At 33.0% G+C, this 18,854-nt stretch overlaps 1 protein-coding gene across 1 annotated transcript; it reads left to right on the top strand.

Annotated features, from left to right (window-relative positions):
* The first annotated feature begins 10,896 nt into the window (after positions 1–10,896).
* Positions 10,897–15,860, top strand: LOC105773676 (uncharacterized protein At2g24330). The gene is made up of 6 exons (XM_012595754.2): positions 10,897–11,215; positions 11,331–11,598; positions 12,196–12,340; positions 14,035–14,144; positions 14,745–15,171; positions 15,315–15,860. The coding sequence occupies exons 2-6, from the start codon at positions 11,344–11,346 to the stop codon at positions 15,551–15,553; spliced, it is 1,176 nt and encodes a 391-aa protein (XP_012451208.1). The 5' UTR covers positions 10,897–11,215; positions 11,331–11,343; the 3' UTR covers positions 15,554–15,860.
* The last annotated feature ends 2,994 nt before the right edge of the window (positions 15,861–18,854 follow it).

The raw sequence follows: 18,854 nt of genomic DNA, 5'->3' as shown, positions 1-18,854 counted from the left end.
TTAATGACACACAGGCTCGGGGACACGGCCGTGTAGGTTTTGGAGGGTTTGAATTTTTATCTTTTTAAATTGGTATTCTAATTTGTTTAAGTTATAATTTAGTCCTAAAAATTTATTAGTCTAATTAGAGCCCTAGATGATAAGGAAACTAGTTAATAATTTAGGATTGGTCTTGTAACGGGTAAAATTCAATAAAAACACACTTAATCTGTAACTCGGAATAGGTCTTGATAGTTTGTATTTGTTACAATTTAGTCCATAATAGTAAAACTTGAATTAGACATAGCAAACGAACTCAATTTAAGCTGAAATTTTTAGGCTTGTACAATTTTGACTAAAAGAAGGTCGGCAAATATTTAAATCTGAAATTGGGTTAGTTTTACCATAGGTGGAAAAATGATGAAAATGCCCTTAGGTTAAATTACCTAGGAAAAGTTTAAAATTGACTCATAATTTGCTTCTGCGATAATAGATAACTAATATTCAGATAGGATTGAGGTGTTATTAGGTCGGGGTATGTCTTGGGTGGTCGTTAGTCAAAGAGTCACTTAGATGGCTAATGTAACGCTTCGAATTCGGGTCGGTCCATACTGGTCGGGCTTGGGGTGTCACAAACAATGTTCTTCCTTCTACAAACACAAAGTTAAACTTTGGATTTTGGTACCCGAAATTTCTTTGGTCCATTAGCATTAGTCTTAACAATTTTTGTCCCCTTAGGAATCCACTTTTTTAAAGCATCCTCGTTTTTAGATGTGTTTAATTCTTTTGGAATCCACACTCCCTTAGTGAGTTTGCTCTTAGATGTGAGCTTCCTTAAATGACTTACTTGTCTATCATGCCCCTTTTTGTGACAATGTGTGCATGAGAGTAAGGCATCATAAATATAGCTTGGTTTCTCAAAGAAATTTTTAAATTTGTTCTCCTTTGGTAAATGTACAAAACCTAAGCCACTCTTGTCAAAGAAGGCTCTTTGAGATTCAAGCATATCATTTAGTTTTTGTTGCCCCATATGAAACATAGAAAAGGAATTATGCAAGTTATTATTCTTTAAAATAAAATCATCAATTTGAGTTTGTATATCATTAAATTTCTATTCTACTTCCTCTTTAGCTATGGTTAGAGACTTATTTTCCTTCTTTAATTTTGAAGTCATTTTCTTATATTTGGAGTTTATAGTCTCAAAGTCTATAGCTAATTCATCAAAGGCATCTTGTATTTCTTCAAATGCATATTCATTTAATTCACTAGAATTTAGGATTACCTTTGGGTCTTCAATAGCCATAAGACATAGGTTGGCAACTTCATTGTCCTCATCACTATCAGATGAATCGCTATCGCTCCAAGTTTCCATCATGGATTTCTTCTTTTGGTTCAATGCCCCTTTCTTCTTCAATTGTGGGCAATCAAATTTAATGTGACCCAGCTTCTTGCACTTATAGCAAATGATTCAGTCTTTTTCCTTTTTGCTTGGTTTACCCTTGATGATATATCTTCTTTAGAATCTTTTGACTTTGTTGAACTTCATGAACTTTTTAAATTTCTTTGCAAACATAACCATCTCCTCCTTATCATCATTATTACTAAAGTCTTCATCCTTTTCACAAGTTGTTGATTTGAAGGAAACTCCTACTTTCTTTGGAGCTTCTTTGATTTCTTGTGCATTGTGGTTGATCTTCATTTCATATGTCAACAAGGAACTGATGAGCTCATCAATTGAGAGTGAGTTGAGATCATTTGATTGTTCTATTGTTGTCACTTTAGCTTCCCAAGATGTTTGGAGACTATTCAATATCTTCTTCACCATCTCCTTGTTGGGATTGATTTTCCCAAGGGCTTTAAGACTATTGATGATATGGGTAAAGCGATCGAACCTCTCCTTGATTCCTTCTTCTAGTTTTTCCTTAAACAACTCATAATCAAAGGTAAGAAGACTTATCTTGGACTCCTTAACTCTATTTGTCCCTTCATGGGTGACTTCAAGCTTGTTCCATATCTTTTTTGCATTGTCACACAAAGAGACTTTATTGTACTCTTTTGGACCAAGAGCACAAAATAGAGTGTGCATAGATTTTGCATTTAATTGCACATTCTTGATGTCATTATCATCTCATTAACTCTCTTCCTTTGGGATAATAACACACTTAACCCTCTTTATTAGAATGGATGACCCATTTGTAATTATCCTCTAAATTTCATAGTCGTTTGTTTGGATGAATAACTTTATTCTTGTTCTCTAATATGAGTAGTTGGTGCCACTGAATAAGGGAAGCCTCATGGTGGAATGTCTTTCTCCCAATATGGTGGAATTTTGCTCCAATGCCATGAAGCAAACTTCTTGACTTGTGGCTTCCCTTGACTTGAGGATCTTTTCTCTTGGTGGTAAAATCGTCTCTAGAGTTCTAGCTCTAATACCAATTTTTGAGATCAAAATACACCACGAGGGGGTGAATTGGTGTTTTAAAAGGTTTTTGGGAAATGGAAAAAGTCAAACGACTCAAGAAATTATAGTGGTTCAGCCTCAATTGCCTACATCCACTACCTTAGCTTTCCTCAACTAAGGATTTCCCAGATCCATTATATTTAAACCTTTAAGGACAAGGTTTAACCTTACAAATCCCTATATTTTCAAAGGTAAGATAGAACTACTTCCCTTTAAGGTTTTCTACCCAAAACCTTAAGTAACACCTCACAAATGAAAGAAAAATAATGATGAATAAGATGATACATTTAAAAGATAGATAATAAAAAATTAATCACTCTCACATAAAATTACAACACTTGAAAGAATATAGAAAACTTAACCCACAAGTTTGTACAAGAAATATTTTGTAAAAGATTGAGAAAGATTGGAAAATTGCGTTCTTGGAAGTTAGGCACTTGTTTCTTATCTTTTGTTGACTTCAATGGGGAGCCTTGACCTTTTATTTAAGTCCTCTAAAACCTTATGGACTTTTGTAGCCTTTAGAAACAAATTAGAGTCGTTGTAGCCATAAAAACCAACATTAAATGCAGTATGTAGCTTCGTTGTACTAGTAGAAAGACTTTTGTACCAGTAGAAGTCTTTCCAACATATGACCGTTGGGCTCGTTCTATTGGTAGAAGTTATCCTATATTGGTAGAACTCTAAGGGTTTCATTTGGTATCCATAGAACCCATCAGAGTATCAATAAAAGTGTAGGGGATGCTGAACTTTTGCTACTGACTTGAATTGTTTTGTTAGAAGTCCTTAAGGTATCGGTAGAAGTGTAGGAGATGTTGAACTTTGGCTACTAACTTGACTTGTTTCAGTAGAAGTCCTCAAGGCGTCGATAGATGTCCCAGGCCATAACTACCTTGCTTATTGAGTATTTTTACCGATAACTCATACCATACTTACCCCTTTTCGCTTAACATCATCTTTTCCTTTAAATAGCAGAATATCCTAAAATAAAATCTCCACTTACTTACATGACGGTTACTATACACCCACACATATAAGCCAAAAGAAATATATGGGCAGATTACACTTTGCCAAATAGATTATTTTGCCACTATACACCAAAACCATAGACTCGCCAGACTTGGGGTGATAGAATGGATTTAATTCAAATGAATCAAGGATATCATATGACGGTAACATACACATGGCGAGTTCATTGGACAAAGCAAATGGATGAATTGCTTTAGTAAAATGTATAATATAAGGAGTTTTCAATCATGGTACTTTTTGTGTGCTGACTCCACAATTAAGTAAATTTCGATTTATCGAAATGGTGGTTCTTAACATAATTGAAATTGCTCGAGCTTAATTGTATATATGTCCGATTGGTCCCTCCGCTAGCTTACCAAAAGCTTGATCAGATTGCATTTGAATTAGAAGAAAATTCTATGACTTTGGAAATAATGTAATTAAGTTGATTTATTCGATTTAGAATTAAATTAGGTGGTCGTGTGAATTGTTCAATTAGAGAGTTTGATTAAAAAAGTTTCCTAAAAAATTAATTTGGAAAGTCTCAATAATTTTTTGGGAAAATTAATTTTGATCAAGTAAAATTAAATTAATCAAAATAATTAAAATAAATATGATATTTTTGGAAATTAATTTTCAAGTCAAACAATTGGCCCAATAGGTAATTAAACTTGAAAATTGGACTCAAGATCGAAAATTGAACCTGAGAAGCAAAACTCAAGACCGAAACCTAAAAATTAGTTGAATCGGGTCTTGTGTATGAAACTAGGCTGACGGTCCAACCGATGGCTGGATTGGACTAGTCAAGCCGTCACTGGTCTAGACTGAATCAGCAATAGCTGAATCGGCCAGGCCCATTCAGGCAAAACGACGATGGTTCAATGTGCCAGGGGAGTCGCGTCGGCGATGGCTCCGTCGGGCATGGCGGCTGGAACGGCAACGATCCAGAGACCGATGGATGGTCGACGATAACGGTTTTTCGTTGGTAGAGCAGTGGAAAAATTAGACTCCTAGTGTGATTGTACCAGGTAACTTGATTTCAAATTAACTTTTCCAAAAATAATATTATTTTAATGAATTTAATATTAAATTAAATTTAATATTTATCTAGATAGTATTTTATTAATGTAATATTAATATGAGATATTAAATTTAATTTAATATTTATCTAGATAATATTTTATTAATATAATATTAATGTGATTAATTATACTCCTAGTTGAACTCTCTAAACTTTCCCTATATAAAGAGAGCATGGATCATTATTCTTATACACTTGAATTCAAGAAAAGTTATAAAGAGAAAATTTCTAGAGATATTCTTGTTATTTACAACTTGACCCCATAAGTATAGAGAAATTACAAAATTACACACTTGACAGATGTCAGCTTGAGGATAGCAGAGAAGACTACTCGGTCAAAGTGTTCATCCTAGGCGAATCATAAAGGTACGATTTTCATTAAATGTTTATTACTTTAGATAACACAACCAAGTTTTTATTTTTGAAAAAAAATTAAAATTTCGATTTTCCCTTAAACCTATTTTTCATTGCATTTTTTGAACCCAATTTTCCAAAATTTAGTATCAGAGCAAGGTTTTGCTCTATCTATAAGTATAAACTAGTAACCAAAATAGGTTTCTATTATTCTTGAATGATTTGATTACATAGAAAGTGACATTCTTTAGATCTTATGCATGTTTGGAGTTATATATAGGAATGGATGTAATATTATAAATTTTTTTTGTATAATTGTTATTTTTTCCGAGGTTGTTGCTTTTAGGAAATAAACCGTGGACTATCATCTCCATATAGGACTTTTTTTAATTCATAGAATTCTTATGATTTGGAAACGAGCATAAGACTTAAATGTAATTTTTCCAAAAAGAGTCTATGACGAGGAGAAGATGGAGCGATGACGGTTGAAGATCCAATGAATGCCTTATGGTGAAAAACTATATAATTTTGTTTTTCATTTATTTTCTAAAAATAGAACCATGGAAACCTTGGCTGACAATTTTATTTTAATTACTCATCTTTTTATATCTATGTTTTATAATTGTTTATAATATTTATATCTATGTTTTATAATTTTTTATAATATTTATATTATGTTATACTATAATTGTGATATATATGTATAAGATGATCCACAATTGATCGATTAAAAAATAAGAAGTGCGCTAATGTAAAAATACATGTGTTGTATTGTTTCATTCATTGCTTTAGGTTATTTGATTGCTATGAGAAGTGTGGTAATGAGAAGGTGCATGTCTAGGATTGGCTCTGGCAAAGAAATTTTTGGTTTTTAAGCGGTCAAATAAGACTCACATCCCTTTCCTAGGACTCTACCTGGTGCACTGTTCACATTCACTTCTTTGGTTTTTCCCTTGAACAAAAAATTGTGGAGAATAAAAATTGATTGTTTTTATGATTGATTGATTGTTGTGAATGAATGTGACTATTATAAAACTGTTATAGCATGCCATATATATTAGGTAAGAATGTCACTAGGACTATTGTATGGTCATTTTTGAAATCTGAGATAAAAAAAACCTTACATGTTTTTTAAAAAATATTGAGAGGGAGAATGTCTGTGAACAAGACCTACGACCTCCATTGATAGTCCCTAAGTGATAGTATGATAAATTTTCAAGCTGGATCTTACCCTTACAGCACCCTAAAGTAAACTTTATCGTGTGGATTCACTGGATGGATCTTCTTTTAAGGACAACTAGTCATGTATGACTTTTAGTGAGATTGTCCCAAGATGACTCACAAATGAAAAGATGTTCATGATGGGTGTTGAGTCAATGGTTACACACTCAAGATCGTCTCTTATTAAATAGTTTCCCAAGAAATTATATTTAAGCTAGAGATGATGGTCAAACGTTAAACGGCCGTTGATTTGTGTGGTAACACCCCCATACCCAACCAGATCGCTAGGTTAAGGTATCAAGATGTCACATTTGTTGCTGAAGCAACTATAGAAATTTCAGATCGATTTATCATATTATTTGAATATTGAATATCATTTTACTCATTTTAGTAATAATTGAATTTATGATAGAACTATTTATGAGTTAAAGGATCTCATCGAAACATGATATTCAATCAAAGATAATAAAGTTTATAAAATTAACATAATTATCAAAGTTTTACAAATAAGTCCATTAGAGGACTTACACTTTCTAAAGTAGTTTACCAACTTTATGTATATTTCATATTTATTTCTAAATTGTGCCAATTAATTTAATTCTTCATAAAATTTTAGCCAAGATTTCAAAATCGCATCAATTAACAATTATTCAGTTATTGTTTTATCAATTCATTTAAACATTCCCACATGCTTTAATCATTCAATCACTTATAACCATTTTGTAACATTTCAAATTCATCTACTATTTTTCTCCTCCTAATCTCCATTCCACATCTTTTGTGTATATATATATTTAGAATCTTTAGCTTTTAGTATGACATGTTTATATGTAACATTAACTATAATTTCATTATTTTCTTATGTGTTCATATCAAAGTCGTCCACTTGTGTCATAGTCACTAAATTATTTATATCTTGAGATAAAGAATTCAAAATTAGGATCCTCGTGTTGTATTTGAAATTAGACTTGATGAAATTTTTACAATAAAATTTTAAAATTTTCACATAAGCCAATTAATACAGTTTATTTTTCAAATTTGCCCATATTCGTTGTTTAACAACTTTGACCATTCTTTACTAAAATTAATTATCTTTTAGTTCGAGATTCTTATCATTTCTTGTTTGTTTAACTTGAAAATAGACTCATTAATATTTTTGGAATATAAATTTCATCTCCTAAATATTTTTGTACAATTTTGATGATTTTCCAAAGTCAAAACAGGGAACTCCATTCGACATTGTCCTACAAAACTAATATATCTCAAAATCTACAATTTCGTTGCTTACATAATTTCTTCCGTACAAAATTGGACTCAATAATATTTAATTTCATATTTAATTCAACCTCTAACTAAATTTCTATGATTTTCGGTAAACTTTAAAAGTGTTTTAAGGAAAATATTTTTTCCATGGTTCTTTGCACTATCATTCATTCAATCATACATAATCACCACACTTTTGACTACTATTCAATCTAATCATTTATGTTTATATGTATATTACATATTCATTCATTAATCTTAGTACTTTTCATAATACAAATCACTTATCAATTTAGTGTATTAAGTCTCTATACTTTATCAAATACTTTCTATTTCTAGTATTTAGATTAAAACACATGTTTCATACATCTCATTCAAAACATATTTACCTCAATCTATTGAAATACAAGTAGCGTTAGTATGAAACTTACCTCCTTTGCCAAGAATTTCTTCATTTCTTCTTCATTTCCATTCATTTCTTATCTTCTCCACTTTTCTTCCCTTTTCTTCTCATTTTCTTCATTCTCATATACTATTTTACTCTCATATACTATTTTCTTACTTCTAAATTGATGAACATTTTCTCTAAAATCTCTACTTTATCTTTTCTCTTTGGTGTCTAAAGAAATTTTCAAGAATTTTGGATGAAAAAGTGGGTTTTTATGGCAAAGGACCAAATTGCAAGAAAAAAAATAAAACTTTCTCTTTTCTAGCTCTCTCTCACGTTGGAGCATGAAAGGATGATGATTTCTCTTCATCTTTCCTCCCTTTTTATACTAATATTTTTATAATAAAATATTTAATAAAAATCTAATTAAAATATCAATATTATAACATTTATCTAATTATTTAATTTAAAATATCTCCCATGTCATCATTACACTCTAACTCTCTCTCATGCTAATTGACCATTTTGCCCTTTATAATCCTTAAAATTTCATCCTTGAATCATCACTTAATTTGGTAAAATTGTGATTTAATTCCTCATAATGCTCCATTTATTCAATTTAGTCATTATTCATCCATTTCCTTATTTTCTAGACTCCTTCACCCTTAATATATTTGCATTATTGGCTCTTCAACTTTTCTATATTTATACTTTAACCCCTCATATTTTAAATATTTACACTTGGACCATAAACTTTTCATATCTTTACAATTTAGTCTCGACTCAAATTAATATTTTACAACATACTTCTTATTTCATTTTTCTCTAGCATCCCTTATCCTTTACTTTCTTTATATCTTATTTCACTAAGAATCTATCTCATTTTATTTTCTACTAAAGGGGTTTCGAGTATGTTATAGGAGTCTTGAGAATAAAGATTCACAAACTAATTGAATGTAATCCATGTTCTTGCTAGTTAATCATGAGGCCTTTAGGCGACATGATTGACGGGTGTGAGAATGATTGTAGCAACAAAAAAATGTTTTGAAGGTTTTAATACAAGATGTATGCATCATTTTGCATTCGTAATATATTGCTGAAATGAAAATATTTCCTTAATACAACGATAGTCATTAGTGAATCTTTATTGTTTTTTAGTTCAAATATGTCTCATACTCTTCTTATTAGCATTCTTATTGAGGATAAATTGAATGGGGATAGCTTTCTAAAATGGAAACGAAACTTGCTAATAGTTCGCACCTGTAAGAAACACAAATTCATCATTGACGAGCAAATTTGAAATCTTGAAAGAGAAATCAAAGATTGATGAAAATTTTGAAAGAAAAGTTAGAGAGAATTTTTGCAAGTTTGGAGAAATGATGTGAACAATAACTCTCCTTAATCGTTCCCTCTTTTTGTCAATTCAAAATAGGCATTTTGCTAACAAAGGCTTGGGATATTTACAACATAAAAACCTCTAATATGTTAAATCATATTTTCTAATATTCAAACATTAACCCCACTAATTTTACCAATCTTACAATTTAGTCCATAATCATTATTTACTAAACTTTGTAAATAAACCCCTTAATAATTCTAATTAATCACCTAATTGCAAACTAATGACACTCATCCTCTATTGTACCTATTCCCGAAAACCTCTCATTTTTACTTCCCGAAATGGCTTGGTTTAAAAAATCCACCCAAAATCGAATTTCCTAACACTAATGAAATCTGGGTCATTACATAAAAAAACAAAAGAAAAACATTAAAATACTAAAAGAAAATAAAATCCCTCACTACAACAAATCCTTCACCCATAGTACAGAACATTGCGAACTAAAAGTCCAATATTCGAGCACACTGACAACTTGCTAAAATAAAAACCCTTCAAAACAAATGAAGGCCAAATGAACTTTTACCTATTCCCCTTACCAATTTATGAAGTCTTTAGAGTGACTCTTCCAAGAATTGTCATAATATTTGTCAATTCCCTCGACAAATCATAGCTTCACACTTGTTCACTACAGTAAATTAAAAGGATGACGTGGATGAATCAAACAAAATCACTTCTTTATATCTTACATGCCACCTCATTCAATTGTCCCCTTACTCCATAACCACAAGTGATTCTATGCTCAACTATCTTGCAACATAATGATAATCTTATGAAAAACCCCCTTGCCAACACTTTGCTAAAGAGGAAGGACAAAAGAAAGGCGAACAAAGATCGAAAAGTTTCTAATTTTTAGAGAATGTCACTTTACAACTTTCACCTTAACTTAGGGGGTGCAATTGTTATACACCTCACCCCGCTCCACTTCACTCAAGTAGAGACCTCACTAATTGTTCATCTTCTTAAGGTCCGCTATCTTATCAAAAGAAAAGACATTGCCACATCTCATACACCACTAATAAGCCCGTCGACTCATTACTATGAGACTCTAAAGACCCACGAAATGACACATAGCTCAATCAACATCAATAGCACACCTAGCAGTAAAGCCACTAAACTTATCTCATAAACATCCAAAAAAAAAAAAGAAAGACACATGTCGATGTATATAGCTTCCACTCTAAAGGAAGAGGGGGTAAACTCTAGATACTCGGTTGTGTCAACCTCCTCCCTCCACCTTACCTCTATCCTCTCTCTTTAACTCAAACTATAACATCATGACTCGGCTACCTCCTCCTTAAATGCTTGTAGTCACAATTTAATTTATCAGGCATCACATTTTCCTTTCATATTTTCGACTGGCTATGTACTTAAGAATTGACTGGATTCCAATGTTAGACCCATGGGGGCTAGTGGTTCATGTTTTCATCCAGACCATAAATTATTCTTTTACAGTTTTACTGCAAGTATCTTGGAGCTCCTCCCCTCCACATCAATAGTTCCCTTAACAAAAAAAAAAAAAAAGCATTTCTTTTATTATTATATTTAATTAAAATTTCAAATATTTATTTGAGTGAATTTGTGATTGATTACTTATATACCAAACAATCATGGATTTCAATGTCAGCTAATATTTTTCCATACATACCACTAAAATACACAGTAGAAATTTTTGTTAATTTCACCAACATGATCCAGAATGTAAAAAAAAAAATCATCAAAATCGTAATACAGAAACAGAAATAAAAATTATCTAGAAGAAAGAGATTAGAGAAGAGTAATAGTAAAATAAATAAATGAAGATGGTTGATTACTTGGAGGAAGAGTTTAGGTATCGTGAATTTAAAAAGGAGACTCTGAAATCCTCGTTTTTCTTTTTTCAACAAAAACCATAATTGTTTTGCTATCATCCAACACCGATTAAATTAGAAGAAGAAGAAGAAGAGGAAGATCAGATCTGCAACTTTGATCTCAATCATAGATTTTATTGTATCATATTTATATCTCATTAATAATAATAAGAAAACAAGGAGAGCAGAGCAGAGAACAGAAGAGACTTTCCAGGTATTTCCTCCTTATTTCCAATCCCTACTTGCTGAATCGGAAATGAAATGATCCTCCATATTCTCTCAACTTATTTCTATACGTGTTTGACATAGTTTAATTTGTGTTTGAGAAGTCAATAGTGAGTCATGGCGGAGGACAAAGGCATTCCTGACGGTGAAACCAAAGAATCCAGTCCCCCGCTGCCGGTGGTAAAGAAGAAAGGCAAGGGACTTCTCTCCCGCATTTGGAATGCAATCTTTAGGATTCACGGGGACGATTTCGAGAAGAGGCTTGAACACATTTCCAAGGAAGAGGCCGCTGTCCTCTCGAGAATGAAAAGAAGATCCCAGACCTGGAGGAGAATGATTCGGAATCTCATTGCCTTTTCTGTCATTTTGGAGGTACCCCGACCCTTACCATCCTCACTCTATCTCTCTGTCAATCTGCAACCCTCACAGTAGTAGCAGTGTTACTAGTTTTGAAAATCAATTTTCTATGGGAACGTAATTTTACTGGAGGAGAATGATTCGGAATCTCATTGCCTTTTCTGTCATTTTGGAGGCACCCCGACCCTTACCATCCTCACTCTATCTCTCTGTCAATCTGCAACCCTCACAGTAGTAGCAGTGTTACTAGTTTTGAAAATCAATTTTCTATGGGAACGTAATTTTACTATTCTATTTCATTTTCATGTGCATGCTGTTGCTCTCCGTCATTTGGAAAAGCTAATGCTAGATGTTATTGGTGATTCTCATACTCTGCGTCCAACATATTGCCTTACAAACTTTAATCTTTTCCATCCATGGTTCGTTTGTGCATCTTATATTTACGTCTGAATCCAACCATTATTCTATCAACACCTTCCGGAAATAAGTGCTGCCAAAATGGCCTTTTTTAAGGGAAAAAATAAAACGGCATATACTTTGAATAGCTTTCTACCTTGTCAAAGAAGTTGCTTCTGGATGGGTCCTCATGAGAATTTTCTTATCAATTTACAGGTTGTTGCAGTTTCTTATGCCATCATGACAACAAGATCTGTGGACTTGAACTGGAAGATGAGGGCATTTCGAGTTTTGCCAATGTTCCTTTTGCCTGCTTTTTCTTCTGTTGCTTATTCTGCATTTGTAAGCTTCACAAGGATGTGTAAGTAACTCGGTTCAATATCTTACACAAATTTCCTGTTGTTACTAAAGGTCAAGGCTCCAATGTATCTTTTTGTTGTTTATGTCATTAAATGGTAGCGGCTGTTGATATTTACATCTGGGGTGAATCCTGAAATATGGGTTTGTGAGCATGGGCTAACTATGTGCCAAAATAAAAAAAATACGAGGATTATCCCCCCACCCCTGACAATACTTTGGTGGCTGATATTATATTGTGAAATATGTTGCTTTTATCAGGTTTAATATTGCCAAGGATAGTCTTTTCTTACTCGAAAGTTAGCGATTTGTATGATGTTTCCATGCTTGAGACTGCATGCTGGAAATGGCTTTAATGCTTTTGGAGGCGAATCTTAACATTTTTTTAATCATATTTGTACCCATAGTTGTTATCATATTAATTTATGTATGAGGCTTGCCCTTTGGGAGGTTTTAATTTCTTTGAACCATGAGATATATCTGATAGAAGTTAAAGATTCAATTATTATTAGCATGAAATGTCTTCCTAAACTAAACATTTGATTCAACGTATAACTTGAGGAGCCTAAAACTGAAAAAAATATTGGATTGATTCAGTTGGCGCTTTGAAAACGGAAGATGATATGTTCATTTGTTGAAATACCTTTTTAACTTAAATAAAACAATGCCATTGGACAAGTGTTCTGTACGCTTTTTATACCTTGTGATTTGCTTTTCTTTATCCTCTACTCTTACACTTATTTTCTCTCCATCTCCTTCTCTTCCTCGATTTCCTGGTCAATGTTCCTGCTTTTCTTTTATACTTCTGCTTGTTAGTTACTATTATTAGAAAGGGACAACGCCAAAAAAAAGAGGAGCAATTGTGTTAAAACAATAACATTATTTACAAGTTTGAATACTTAAATCTTAACATGTAAATTATTCAACCTTTTTGAGTTAACAATCCAAGTCTGTAGATTCCAACTGTGGTGGGATGTCAGGCATGCAGAACACCCAGAAAGAAGCCTAAATCTAGTCTTGAAGAGACCTTAAATGTAAATTTTATACTGTGTAGCCTGGTTATTGTATGTACTTCAAAGTAAAATGCAACTGAATTGTTTCTTATATAATTTCTTCTTACTTGTTTTAATCAGTTGTAGTTTGGTAGTTCCAGTCTGTTATCTTTGCTCTATTTACCTGTTTTTACATCATAGTTTATATTATACACACACTAAGATTCTATCCAGAATTCTCATAGTGCACTTCCATGTAATTGGTGTCATGAATTCGTTGGCTTTGTTTATTGTTGAATCATTATCTACTTTGTTGTTTCCAAATGCACTATTTCATTGTTGCATATATCTTTTGATTATGAAGGTCTCATTCATGCTCTCATTAGGTAGCTGGACCGTTCTTTATTCTGTCACCTATCTTGTCATGTTAGGCAAACCTTTCTTTGATTTAAATGCAAACAGCATAAGTGGCAATCCGTAGTTCTTATTTCTATTCAAAACAGTCTCCATCTTTTACATGTTTCTTTTTTTGCATTATGATTATATTTTTGTTATTTGTGTACCATGGAAGTAAGGCTGCATGGCCTTTAAGTGATAACCATAGGAACTGTGTTGAAAAGATATAATATGATTTTGATAAATCAAGATTCAACCATTGTGGGTTTTTAATTATGTGCAATCTTGTTATTTCATTGCAATTTTATAGGTGATCGCAGGGACCAGAAAACTCTAGAAAGACTTCGAGCTGAAAGGCAAGAAAAAATTGATGAACTTAAGGAGAAGACAAATTATTACACTACACAACAGCTTATTCAGGTAATATGGAAAACCAGTATTTGGTTTCATCTATTTTCCTTCAGTCCTTTGCTTGAATTCTGCTTGAACTGTCTTCTGTTTTTAATGCTGTGAAAGGGAAAATATGATATATGAACCTGCCTGATACATATTGTTGCAACAAGTACTTATTCTCTTTTAATGTTTTCCTAGTGGTGTATGCCACCATCTCAATAGTTAGAAGATGAGTTATTTAATTACAGAAAAGGTATCAGTTAGAGCCTTATTTTATTTTGAACGAGTAAGAAAGGAAACCATTGATAGAATTACCTGCAGAAGCCATTTGGGATAATTTATTGCACAAATGCGATGCACAGAACATTGCAAAAGTTATAAATGCTTTGACAAAACATCTTTAAAAAGTTCGCACTTGTAAACGCCTGTTATAAGTATCTTATGTCTTTGAATTGAATGTAAGGCAATAAATTAACATTTCTGCTTTTCTCGTTTTTGAAAATTGAATGAAGACAGTGAGCTTTTAGGTTTTGTTTATTTATGTGTATGAGCTAGGTCCTGGAGTGTTTCTTTTTTAATGAATGAACTGATATGAAAATCAAACTTATATAAAGCACTTTGATGTAGAGATATGATCCTGATCCAGCAGCAAAGGCTGCTGCTGCAACTGTCCTGGCATCTAAGTTGGGAGCAGATTCAGGTTTGAAAGTCTATGTTGGAGATGATTCTGAGTATAATGTGCCAGGGGGGAAGAGCAATGATGTTGAGGTAGTGCCATCAAGTGGAATTCGGAAACGAAAGCAACTACACACTAGATCCAGTAGTGCAGGAAGCACTCCATTGCTTCATTCTGATGAAGAAAAACCTCATTCTGCAGGGATGGAGGGTCCTCGAGCTTCTGAGCATGGTCATCTGGTTGTAGTTGATCATCACTATCCACAAGGACCAGCCTCACATGATGGGGGATGGCTTGCTCGAATTGCTGCCTTGCTTGTGGGTGAAGATCCAACACAGTCTTATGCTCTCATATGTGGCAACTGCCATATGCACAATGGTTAGTAGAATTACTTTTGCAGCTATAGTATCCACTAAAGAATTATGAATCATATCCAGATTTGACACAACTGTACACATTGACACTGCAGAGCTGTAGTGTTATTGCTGAAGAGTATTAAACTTCAAGCTTGTGTTATACAGGACTTGCCAGGAAGGAGGATTTCCCATACATAACGTATTACTGCCCACACTGCCAAGCCCTGAACAGGCCAAAACAAATGGAAGAGCATGTTTCTAAGTCAAGCTCCCCTAGCATGAAGGCAGTGAAATCAGAAGGAAGTGGTGATGCCACTGGTGATGTGAGTGAGAGCAGCAGCCCTATGGCTGCCAGAGCTGCTGGTCATGAGATTAAGGAAGTAACTGAAAAAGTAGTTGGATAAAATGCATAATATCAAGGAGAGTTTATTGAGTGAGATCAGAGATGATCTATTTTGTGAAGTGCTGGTTCTGGTTGGCCTTGGATCTCATTTCATCTGTGAGTATAAGATTAAAATGGATCTCTGTCTGTCTGGATTTGCCAGTGGTGTTGGTTTGGTTGTGATGTGTTGGGTTGGGCTGGGTTGTGTGACTAAAACATTATTGAGATTATATCTTGTGGAGAAATTATGATGATACACATATTTATATGTACATTTGTACCCTTTTTTTCCATCAAGGAGAAAATGCTATCCTGTACCCATTTTTCCATGTCAGGTAATCCCTCTGTTTTCCCCTTTTTCTAGATTATTGCTCAATACCTTTTGTTTTGTTGTTTTTAGCTGTCGTCTAGAAAGTCTTGTTAAATTACAAATTTCTTTTTCCTTTACCTTCTCTTTTGTTGCTTATAATGCTTTTGCTACCAATTTACGTTTTAATGCTAATAACTTAGCTGCTATGTGAATTCTTTAATATTATGTAAGAATAATTGCACACAAAACTGCACAAAAATAGGGTTCTTTTTCCAAAAAAATACAATAAAATAAGGCCCTCTTCACACAATTATATTACTTTTTCACGCATGTCTTTATATAATGTTGTCTAGAAAAGGCCAATTTTTCAAAGTAAAATGTTCTGAAAACATGAATTCAAACATATAAATTTGAATTCCATTTGCTTTATAAGTTAATTAAAATTAAATATTATTATATAGTTAAAAATATCAAAATATAATATTTAAATTTTCAAATATTTATATATTTTAAGACATGAAATAAATATTCGATGTTCAAAACTTAAAATTCAAGTTGCGAAGTTTCCCAGGTCAACAATGTGTAGTTGATTGTTGTTCGTGTTTAACTGGGTGAATAATCGGCTGTTTAGGTCACAATAATAATGTGCAAGCGTACACTGTCGATGCAAGTATGGTAAACAGATGTGAGTCTATCGAATATCGATTCTACAGGGATCGCAATCTTTTGTCTATTAATATCGGTGCAATAAATGGATATAAATGAGATAAATTGTGAGGATAGTTGTCAATGTAATAACTTGAGAGCAATAAAATAAAATATGATAATGATAAACTGGGATCCCCAACATAAATCTTCAACAGAATACTAAGTGCTCACAAGTTATAAAGAGATAGGTGATTGTCGAAGTAATAAAGTTCAATGTATATCTTATCCAGCGTCACTCATCTATTTAATTCGAGACTTAAACATGCATACTAACCTCACCTTCCAATTATGACAATATGAAACTATTAAGAACAAGTGGACTAAATTCCTCTAATCCTCACTCAACTTCCGTTGTAATGCTTGTTGGCTCAAATTGTCACTGCACTTTCCAGTGGCATTGATTGCAATAACACTTCCATGTTAAAAAACATTCAAACCCCAAGATTAAACAATAAAAGCAAGGTTGAATAAGATAACATTTAATCAAGAATTCATGTGTACTTCCATACAAACAAAAAACAAAGAATAATCACCAGCATTCATAAAGAAATAAGAAAGAATTGAGCGGATAATACTATTCCTAGACAATTTGACTGAATCTCTCTATTCCCTCTTGTCTCGCACTTAGGTCTTCTCATCAGAAGCTAGTCTGCATCTGGTTTTCACGTTGGCTCACCCGTGAGAGGCTTAAGTTGCCATGGCCACAAGCTTCAAGGTAGGATGATGAAGATGATGATCCAGAAAAAAAAAACTCTCTTTTTCTTCTCACATCCACCTTTTATGTCCTCTTCCAACAGTACAAGTGTCATTTCCCCAAAAATGATTCTGTCATTATACGTATAGGTTGGTTATACCAGACTGGACAGCTCACGCAATTTTAGTTCTTATTCGGACAGCTGTCAAGTGCGGCGACAATTCCGAACGTAATCTGGAATTAACTCATGCAACGACATTAATGTAAAAAGATAGCAAAATTAAGGATAAAATAGGCTAGGATTCATTGAGTTATAAAATGCAATTTACTAAACTAAAAATGCTAAAATATATGTTAAGGGTAACTAAATGGGAACAATTTAACTGGTAAGTAAGGGGGAAAACTTGTGTTCTTTCTAGTACTATCACACCTCAAACTTGAGTTTTTACTTGTCCTCAAGTAAAACAGAAACTAGCAAGGCTACAAAAAATTTTACCAAGGCAAATTATCATTCTAGCACCTTGGACCCTCTAAATACCCAATGGATGAATCACATTTAGATGAAAGAATATTGCATCGACAATTCATAAGCATGAATGAATAAGTTTGCAACTTCATCAACGCTAGCATTATGCTTCAAACCCCAAGTTCTATCTACCATTATATCATTTATTGTATAATACTAAGGATATATATATTTTTCGAAATAGGAGATATCGTTGCATTACTGTACCCTTTTCCTGAGAAGTAACGATGGGGAGCAACAAACCCCCAAGGAGTACGTAATTGCACCGACACACACTCATGCAGCGACAGCCTTTGGCCAGATTGATTTTTCTAACGCTTATGTTGGAGTGTTCCCTTTTTAACATTTCATACTACACCCACTTTAGAGTATCTCTAATTTATAATATACATATATAAGCAGCTGTAAAAAGTAGATTCATTCAAGATTTAAAGAATGATAGTAGTCATCCATTACTAATGCAACCTAATCCATTCATCAAAGAATTGAAGCTACAACCTTTTGTCAAATTTATCTAACTCTTTCATTGATAATTCACATTATTCGATAATTAAGCATTGAATGTAACAAAAATTTTCAAAAAATTTTCATTAACTATAATTAAACCTTGCATGCTTCATTACCGGAAGAAAAATTTAAAAATGTGGGTGCATTTCTAAGCCCCATGTGCATTCCCCCAAACTTAAAGTTTGCATTGTCCCCAATGCATTAACATGAAATGTAATGATAATAAAAATGCAATCACAATATATACTTATCAAAATTAAACCTACAGCTACATGCAATGCATGAATACTATAACTAAAGCTTAAAATAAACTAACTTAGTTATCTTCAACCGCCGATGTGGCTGCATGATGTTTCTTTCTCCTTCTTTTCTTTTTCTCCCCATTCTTTCATTTTTTTATCCTTGGAGCTCTTTCTTTTCTTTTCTTTGGGTTTTGTACGGTCTTCGGATTGCTCCTTAGTTCCCGGCTTTGCCCCGGCATCATCGACTACTTCCTGTGTAGGAGAGGTCACCTGGAGTGGTCTAGTGTAGACCACTATTTCCAATGAATTGCATTGCTCCTCACTGGTTACCTCAAC

The sequence above is a fragment of the Gossypium raimondii genome, chromosome 6, assembly GCF_025698545.1.
Source record: "Gossypium raimondii isolate GPD5lz chromosome 6, ASM2569854v1, whole genome shotgun sequence".
NCBI classification, from domain to species: Eukaryota; Viridiplantae; Streptophyta; class Magnoliopsida; order Malvales; family Malvaceae; genus Gossypium; species Gossypium raimondii.
The sequence above is the reverse complement of the archived record's forward strand: the minus strand, read 5'-3'. Positions and strand labels throughout refer to the sequence as shown.

Coding starts and splice junctions, on each gene's coding strand:
- LOC105773676 (XM_012595754.2), top strand. CDS start 11,344: ATGGCGGAGGACAAAGGCATTCCTGACGGTGAAACCAAAGAATCCAGT. Junction 12,341..14,034: donor TGTAAGCTTCACAAGGATGT/GTAAGTAACTCG, acceptor GCAATTTTATAG/GTGATCGCAGGGACCAGAAA. Junction 15,172..15,314: donor CAACTGCCATATGCACAATG/GTTAGTAGAATT, acceptor TGTGTTATACAG/GACTTGCCAGGAAGGAGGAT.